A 9,573-nucleotide genomic window follows, 5' to 3' on the forward strand; every position below is an offset into this window, starting at 1 on the left:
ATGCTTATCTTGGTGGGATGCTATGACCCCAGCTGACTTCCTGTCCTTTGGCCGGGGGGGACTGGACTCGATGATCTTTCAAGGTCCCTTCCAGCCCTAATGTCTATGAAATCTATGAAGCTGTAGAAAGAAAATGCAACAAATAGTCCAAAATGGAGGAATATATGCTGTTTACCTAGTTTCATGGTACTCTTTTTATTTATTTATTTATTTATTTATTTTAATATTGCTGCTTTCCAAAATAAAAATTGGAAGACTGTACAAGTTTGTTGTCTAGGCTTGATTATTTCAAAGTGATAATCAGGCAGGGACTTTTGGAGGAGTGACAACTGTACCAAGATGAGACTGTTGATAATAATGCTGCCTCTGATACCTAGAGTAAATGGTAAGAGAGCTGGAGTTAAAACAATCTTTTTACATTCCAAGTGCAGTTTCCCATATCTGGTTCAACATATACAGGGCATGTTATAAGAATTATTTTCTTTTTTGAGAGAAATTTAATTTTCTTAACCAGTTTGATAGGAGGAGGCAGAAAAGGAGAAAATATAGGAGTGTTGCAAATAAAGCCTTGTATGTCAGGTAAAGGAGGATAGAAAACTTAATGGGTTAATGTGGGGACCTTAAGTACTATGTATAATTTAAATGGGATGTACTAATTAATCTGTTTGGACAACACACTAGAGAAGGCTAAAGACAGTTTCTTTTGCACAGTGGCAGTTCTCATTTCCTTTAACGTGCTCCAAGTTGTCAGAAGTCTTATGGTTGAAGAGGGCCTGTAAAGACCAAGTCCAGCAGTTTTTAATATTTTAGGATGTCTCCAGCGTGGAGCTAGCCTATTAAATCTGATGCCTGGTCTGCCCTAGACTTTGAAGAGCTGCTTACAAAATAGCTGTTTCTAACATAACCGGCATTAAAGTTCTTGGAATTCTCCATTTTGAAAGTCTAAAGCTGAAAATGGGTGTGATCCAAGTGCAAAATTAAAAGGTTATACCAGAGACTAAGTATAATAGATGCACCTTATCTCATGAATCTGTTGTTCTTAGTTGGCATAAGTGTAACCTTTTAAAAATATTTATACTTATATTTGGAGGAGTTTTTTTAGGTATATACCTATTGGATAAGCCTAAGCACTGAATACAGTTAATGTTTACTATGTTCTTGGTAAGGAGGCTTAAGGAAGTATAATCTCCTTCCTGGTTCAGAGTGTGTATGTAGTCCAGCAGTTTACCTCCTTTCTGGCATGTTTCCTGTGCAAGAACTGAGAAATTTGTAGTGTCATACATGTTTCCCCCCTCCAATTCCAAAAATATCAGCTAGCCTATTAAAGGTGTTTGAAAATTGAGGTACACACAAATCTAGTGAGAAGTATGTAACAGGCACTTGTACCATAACATGTGTGATATAAAGGCTGGAATGATAGGAAATATAATTACTTTTTCATGCTCAAGTTTTTTAAAAAAAAAGTTTTTAAATGATGTTCAGTAACTTAATCTTGATAGCAGTTCTGGTTTAATCATACTGTAACTGTCATTAGTTTCCTTAAAGGAGACATGTTTATTGTCCATAATGAACTGGAAGATGGCTGGATGTGGGTTACAAACCTACGGACAGATGAACAAGGCCTTATTGTGGAGGACCTAGTGGAAGAAGTGGTAAGTTTAATTTCAAATACATAAATTTGTCCCTAAATATGGGTTCCCTAAGCACATAAATAACCCAGGAAGAAATGCAAAGCTATAGAACTGTTGGTTCAGATATGATACCTTTTATTGGACCAACGAAGAAATCACAAAAAAAAATCTTTTTCTGCTAATACACACCTAAATAACCAAGGAGCATAGTATTTATTCAGACTGTAGATTTTGTTTTAAATTGTAATAACTCATTTTTGATGCATCAAAATATAGCTTCTCTTTGAGTCTAGTTTCTGCCAAATTGTCTCTTGGCAAACAAGTTAATCCTTGAGAGATATAGTTATCTATCTATCTATCTATCTATAGATACTGTGGCACCAAATCTCTCTTTCCCCCTTCTCCCTCTGCCCCCTCCCTCCTCGTGCTCGCACGCTCTCTCTCTCTCTCTCTCTCTCTCTCTCTCTCTCTCGAGAGAGAGAGAGAGATGCCTGGCATTATGAATGTGTTCACAGACAGTTCTCTAAACCCAGGCATTCCAAGCAATAGAAGAGGATCTGTCAGTCATTTTTATTGTATGGTGGTATTATTTGGTACCACAGTACCTCTCCTTTTGAAAGATGCAAACTTATCAAGTGTTTAAAAAGGGTCAGTTTTCCCTCTGCTCAGAACTCCAGTTTGGGACAGCTTGTCAAGGGAGTATTTAATCAATTGGAGAGTGAATTGCCATTCAATCATTTTCTGATTAAACACCAGCCTATCCTAACCTCAGCATTAGTTAGGGCTGTGAAGTTGACTTGAAAGGACCAGCTGCCAAGGGAAAATTGTCTAACTGAAACTCCCTTGGACTACTGTCAGCTTGGCCTCGTTACTAGAGGTGTACCAATAGAGATTTTTTGGGCTGATACTGATGGCTGATTTTTAGCAAGCTGTATTGGCCAATACTGATCCAATTCTGATATGCAGCTGGAGAGCAGCGTCTGGCTGGTAGGTCTGTTGTGAGGGGAGAAAAGGGGCATGGGGAGTGCAGATAGAGGCCCCCCACAGTGAGGGAGGAAATGGGGCTGGGGCAGGCACTGCACAGCTAGGGTGGAGTGCAGAACCGGGATGGCTCCTGCCGCTGCATGCCCCCTGGGAGGGCATGGGGGGGCATGTGCCCCCAGATCTGTGTGCGGGGTGAGGCCGAGCTGCCACTGCAGGCTGGGACTGGGCTTTTGCCAGTGTGGGGGGCTGGGCTGTGCTCAGGGCGGGCAGCAGTGGTGCTGTCCCGTGCCCGGCCCCCTGGCTATGCAGCATCTGTCCCAGCCCCAGCACCACTCCCTCCTTCGCCGCAGGGAACTCCCAACGTCCCTTCCCTTACAACAGATTTACCAGCTGGACCCCACTGCTCACCATGCTGCTGGGCTGTGCTCTTTGCCACCTGCATGCTGCACTGTGGCTGTGTGCATGGATAGGGCATTTATTGGCCACATTATCAGCCACACCAGCCCAAAAAAGCCAATTACTGATACTGTCACTTTTCCTTATAACAATGCCAATCTGATATGGGACCAATGCATCGGTGCACCTCTACTTGTTACATAACTTCTCTGTTTTGTCAATCTCATTTGTCAGTAGTAAAGGTCATTTTACTGCCCTGCCAGCTTGATGCTACTCAGCAGCTGAGTGACACAAAGCAGATTGATTGTATTGGAAATTCTGGGCTATGGACTTTTTTACTGCCAGGTCAGCAGTTCAGATAGATCTCAGATAAGTAGGGTTTTTTTGGTTATGTGATGTTGCTTAATTTCCAGTTGCTAGTTAGCAGATACCTACTTTGCCAAAACTAATTGCCCTACCTTCACCATCAGGAATTGGTGTCAACTGGTGTCCAGAACATGGGCATGGATACTGAATGATGTTCTCGTTGTTAAGAGAGTTAAATAAGTCTTACATTTGTAGTTCGATGGGGGGAAACGTGTGATGCTTCTGCTATTGTTTTTGTTCTGAAATTTTCCCCCTGCGGATAAATATTTCAGTCTACAGAACTGTCAGTCTTGCAATCTTTTGCAAGTGTTATATCAATGCAAATAAGTAGTTGATAAGGACAGTTAATTTCTCATGTATAATTTTTGTGGAGTACCTTTTTTTAATATTAATGCAAAGGATGAAAAGTTTGTTGCAGCCTCCTATTGTGATTTATTTAAGTGACGGCGCACATAATCTGACCTGGGGAAGCTGATAGCCTGCATTGTGCTAGCCCAGCCATGTCTCCTCTGGTTGCATCATCTCTTGCTCTCCCAAGGTAGATGCAATACATATACTATGATTTTTAATACAGTTGATGCAGCACATTTAATTTTTAGGAGACTGTTTCAGAGTGAAGGCACAGTCTGCCTGAAGGAAACTATTGTTACAGATGTGTGACAGTGGCAGATGGTGCAACAATAAATTTCCTCTGATCATAAGAAATGTTGCCCTATCTTCTTTTTCTTAAGTTTAGCCATACACTTTTGCTGTCTCTATGTATCAGATGGTCAGTTTTCTTCCTAGAGCTGTGTAAAAGCCATGTTAGCTGAAGAAGGCTCCATTTCAAAGTACTGTAATTCTTAAAGCATTTTTCATCCATACGGATAATCTAAATTTAGAAAATAGACTGCATGATAGTGATTATATGATTCGTTACATCATGAACTTAGTGTGTGAATTCTCTTATTAGGGACGAGAAGAAGACCCGCATGAAGGCAAAATGTGAGCATTTTAATTTTATTCTTAAATATATATTGTAGAGTGACTAATTTGAAACTTCAGTCTTGAAGCAGCCTGCCTTTTGGAAAGCCAACTCTAATAGTTCTTTCTGGATTTAAGATTTTTTTGTATATTCTTTGCTAAGGACGACATTCTCTGTAAAGAAGTTTTGTGTCTTAAATGGCACTTACACTTCTTATTAGTTGGTGATATGGTGGATGAACCTGTATGAGCCCTGTGGAGATGGGTGAAAATCACTCCAAAAACTCATTAGGGATTATCATTTGAACATAGAAGTTAACATACTAGAGCAAATCTTTTACTTAAATCCCCTTCAAATTGTTTGGTCTTGGAAAGAGAACAATTTCCATCACTAGAAAAATATGGTTTTGAATTTTCTAGTCTGGTACTTCAATTGCATTTGAGTTAGGGTTAGTTTCTTGTGATGACGATTAGCATTATAGCAGTTGGGTTTCTGTTTTAAATTGCTTGTTCATTTAACAATTATAGGTAAAAATCAAAAAATGTCAAGTAATACTTTTATCAAGAATCATAAACCTTTTGATTGTGGCAAAAATTGTGTATTCTGTCATATAAAGAACCACTTGGAGAGGGACAACTAAATTTTGCAGCAACATCTTCAAATACTTAGTTCTTTTGATTAGCCTCAGGATCATTTGTCACCATTGCAGGTGCTGGTGCCTGGAGCATCACCAGATTTAATAATATTTGAAAGGCTAATGCTTGAAAGCATTTCTAGTTGTCTTAGGAGATGAGAAAGAATTGCTGTTGTGGGGTTGCAGCTCTTTGAACTCTGCTGGCAATTCTTTTAGCCATTTTGTCTTTAATGCCTCAGTAGTTTCAGGGGTTTAGGTTGTAGTTTCATCATCTTTATTTATACAGATAATCCCATTCTCCTATAGCGTTCATGGAAGGTGCCTTAAGCCTTGTCACCTTCAGGTCACGTACCTGATGCTCATGCTGTCTATAAGATTCTTTTGAAAAGGATTCCAGTAACAAGAGGTTGTCCATTTAAAAGATGATCTGGAAAGGAAAATACCAATAAAGCTTAATTTATTTTTATCGAACTGTCTTTAGAGAGAGAACAAATGTACAAGAATTGTTTTTATTAGAATTAGGGACCTTGTCTATGCACAGACAAATTTTGCTGCATCTTTGCATGAGTGCTAGAAACGCTGTATGTATAGAAAAGGGTAGGTTTTGAGAACCTACCCTTCTTCTTTGACCCACAAGAAGTCAGTACCCTTCTTCATGTGGGTTTTCTGTATACCCACATCTTGTCAGTTTCAGAACTCTGGATAAAGGCACTTGGATTTGTCATGATGCTGTTTTGCCATTCACAGGGCTGTACAGATTAAGTAGCAATAATGGAATTGTTCTGAAGTTCTTATGTAGCTTGATTCATGGTTCTTTCTCTAAGTTTTGGGGAAGATCACAATGCAAGTTCAGCCATGGACCAGTCCGCTTCCATGCATCTTATTACAAATTTTTTGTTTCACTTGCATGTAACTTTAGATGTATTATCAAAGAACTGTATCATTGAGTAGCATACTTTTGTGGGTGACTTGATCTATTTAGGTCTTTAAACAGAGATTAATTCATATCAGCAATCATCACAGAAACAAAAAAGAAAGCTCCAACAATCTTGCTTATTACTCTCTTCTTTCTTAAGATGGTTCCATGGGAAGATCTCCAAACAAGAAGCTTACAGTTTGCTGATGACAGGTACTTGTCTTTTATTGATGGGGTTAGGATTTTAAGGTGTTTGGAGTAGGGTTATTTGTGAACAGCATTCAGCAGAAGGAACTCCAGATCCTGACTAGGGATGTTGGTGGCTGGCACAATAAATGCATGTTAAATAAGCTAAATATTAGGATTGCTATTTATTAATATTGTAAAACAGTTACACTGTCAGTTACTGTTGATTTTATACTTTCAGAGTGACAGTAAATCAGTATTCATGCTAATTAATACATTTGATAATTGCTTAATAAAAGCAATTACTGAGTAACTCAGATAATGGGCAAAAAAGCTATTGTTTCCCAAATTGAGAGCATTATTTAAACAGTTCAGGGTTTCTCTTTTAGCTGACAATTGTAACATTTCTTTTGAACTTAAAACATCAAGATTTCTGATGCACTTAACGGAGGAATATAAAAATAATAGAATACATTTCCAAGTAATATTTACCAGTATTTGAATATTCTTTTCAGTTGGTCAAGTGTGCAGTTTTCTTGTGAGGCCTTCAGATAATACACCTGGTGATTATTCACTTTATTTTCGGACCAATGAAAATATTCAGCGTTTCAAAATTTGCCCCACTCCAAACAATCAGTTTATGATGGGAGGCAGATACTACAACAGGTAAGTTATGGACAGTTATTGACACTTCATATGTTTTGTGTAAATATGTATAGGAAGATAAATTTAATCTGTCATTTGATTATTTACTAGTATGCTTCTAACAATATGCAAATGTTAATTTTAAGAATTTAATCATAGTTCTCTAATGGCTTTGAGAAAGGAGTGAACAGTTCTAAAAATGTTCTTAACCCTTAGCAAAACACAGTTGTTGTTTGTTTTGAGTATCTGATTCTCTTTCATGAACTAGTTTCTTGAGATTACAGATTGTGGATCATACATGTTTTAAAATTTAAGAAGAGTCCGTTGGAACAGAGGTTCTCATACCTATTAACCAGATTTATTTTTCCTTTCTATAATGTCTTCGGAGAATAAAAACACATTACCAATAGAAGTGGAGTTGTTTTATAAAAATAAGAAAATAACTTCATGGTAACAACAAATTGCTCATATTAAACTATATTCAGTCAGGAAGGGCAAATCAGTGAAATAACTTAAAGTGAATCTGTTTTTGCTGTTTGTTTGAACAGGAGAGTGGTAATATATTTTGTACAAAAAACAGGAAGATGGTAAAATAGCTATATTTTCCTTTCATGATGATGCTCTGACCTGTGCCTTTCGCCATATAAATGCATCTTATTTTCAGGGTCCAGAAAGACACAAGAAAGTTAGGATTTCTGTATTTCAGCACCTCTTTTTTTTTCTTTTTTAGTGGTGACTAGCTTAGATCCTTCTTCCAATAGAGACAGTTGTAGAGCCCATAGACTGAGGTATTTGCCAAATGCAGTCATTCAGAACCAAGGAATTCTTCTTCATCCCAACCTAGAATTTCTTTCCCTTCCAGCTTGGCTTCTGAATCGGTAGAGATCCAGCAGCTTATGTGTCTAAGCAAGTATGAAGTTTTCCTAGCTGAAAAGTTCAGTGGATGGTCATATGATTTCAAATGGAAGATGGTATAAAGCTAAGCAGTTGGATCCCTTTGCATATCCCATACTTGAATATCTTCTACATGAGTCAGTCTGGCATTCAGACATCCTTTGTGAAAATCAAGCTAGCTACAATTTCAGCCTTTCATGAAGGTAATGAGGCATGCTTTTGGCCATTTTGAAGCATTCCATAGGTGAGGCTGCTTATCTGCACAGTGTTGAAGTGCCACAAATTTGAACAGCTCTGGGATTTGGAGCACTTCACATGTACGACTGTCTATGGCCTTAATTTGGATAAGAGAAGACTTGAGGGGTGATTTATTAACACTTACTTACAGGGTTGTTCTAAAAAGGTTGTTGATAGGATATTCTCTGTGTTCGGAGAATTACACGAAGGAAATTTATACTGGATTTTAGGAAGATCTTTTCAGATAGGAGAGTGTTTAAGCACTTGAACAGATTACTTGGAGAGATTGTGGAATCTCCATTGCTGGAAGTATTTAATTGCAGGTTGGACAAACCCATGTCTGGGATGGTCTGCCCTGAGCAGGAATGTTGGACTAGATGATTGTCTAAGGTTTCTTCTAGTCACATTTTTCTATGATACTATAAAAATAGAAATGGAGGAGACTAGAAACAAACCATAGTGGGGAGAGTTTATCAAATTAGGCCTTGAGATTTGGTACAGTTCATTACTTAGTGAAGTGGGAGCCAACTTTTTTGGGAGGCATGCCATACATTAAACCTGATGCCTTCCCTGAGTACCACTTGGATCCCCTTCCCCTGCCTGATCTGCTGCTCTGCCTTCTGCCTCCTGCCCAGTGCTTGCTACTTGCTTTGCACCCCTACTCCCTATCTGCCACATACCGTACATGGAGGCTGCCCATGCCACTTGTGGCATAGGCATCTCGGGTTGACTTACGGAATAATGAGAGAGTACCTTTGTGCCCTACTCCCTACCAAAGTAAAACTGCTCTCTGTCTCCACATTTTAAGCAAATGCCTGTTCGCTGCATTTTTAAATGAGACACAAGGAGAGGTGACACTTGAATAACAGTTTACTGTTAAATTATTGGGGAAACAGTTTATTTTAATTTGGTCTGATGGATTAATAATGTTATTTGATAGAAGGGTATTAAGTCTGTAGTTCCAATTTAATAACTGAACTGTTTCTTGTAAAATACTGGCTCTACAAGAATCAGGTTGGGTTGAGTAGCTGTTTTTTGGTGCTGATCCATTGCAAAAGGCTCCTTTATTCCATGGTACAAATAGCAATTTTACATTAAAATTTATCAGGTATACTTCAATATTTGATGTGGTCAACAGGTCTTCGGCATCACTTTTTTTAGCACTCTTATTTTGTGCCATTTCAGTTAATTTTTATCAGTTAATTACTAATTTAATTTTGTGAGCTTACCTAGTATTTTTTTTCCAATTAATTCAGGTATCAGTAGCATGCTAGTCTGAGTCCAGCTGGAGAAGCAGCTTTCATAAGAGAAAATAGGTGGTATGACATAATTTAGCAGTAAAAAGGCAGGGTTCTTTGATGACCATGGCAGGTGGCGGGGGGAATTTTAATCCATACTAAGTAATCTGATGGGAGTCTCTATCTATAATGTATGAAGTGTATTGCATGGTTTGTTCCATTAATTCTTGAATTACCAAACATTCTGTACTAAATGAAGACACTAAAGGCCATATCCTACTCCAGCTATTAGGTGACAAAGTACAATCTTATCCCATGATGTTTACGTCTGTAAAACATCATTAATCCATCTATTTTGTTATATGCTTTGCCTTAAAACTATGTCACAAAAAGCAGCAAAAAGGAGGTGGCTCCATCTACCTTTTGTATTAGCAGTTTTTCAGGGACCAGGGCGAGGTGGTGTAGAATCGCACTTAGTGGGC

The 9,573-nt window shown here is 38.3% G+C and overlaps 1 protein-coding gene across 1 annotated transcript in view; it reads left to right on the top strand.

Annotated features, from left to right (window-relative positions):
- The window catches only part of RASA1 (RAS p21 protein activator 1), a 179,655-nt gene that overhangs the window by 123,928 nt on the left and 46,154 nt on the right, over nt 1–9,573 (top strand). The window contains exons 7-10 of the mRNA XM_019531713.1: nt 1,535–1,652; nt 4,330–4,361; nt 6,052–6,104; nt 6,593–6,743. Of these exons, the coding sequence (XP_019387258.1) occupies nt 1,535–1,652; nt 4,330–4,361; nt 6,052–6,104; nt 6,593–6,743 (354 nt within the window). The remainder of the gene's footprint in view (nt 1–1,534; nt 1,653–4,329; nt 4,362–6,051; nt 6,105–6,592; nt 6,744–9,573) is intronic.

This window comes from Crocodylus porosus, unplaced genomic scaffold (assembly GCF_001723895.1).
Source record: "Crocodylus porosus isolate Cpor-Errol unplaced genomic scaffold, CroPor_comp1, whole genome shotgun sequence".
NCBI classification, from domain to species: domain Eukaryota; kingdom Metazoa; phylum Chordata; order Crocodylia; family Crocodylidae; genus Crocodylus; species Crocodylus porosus.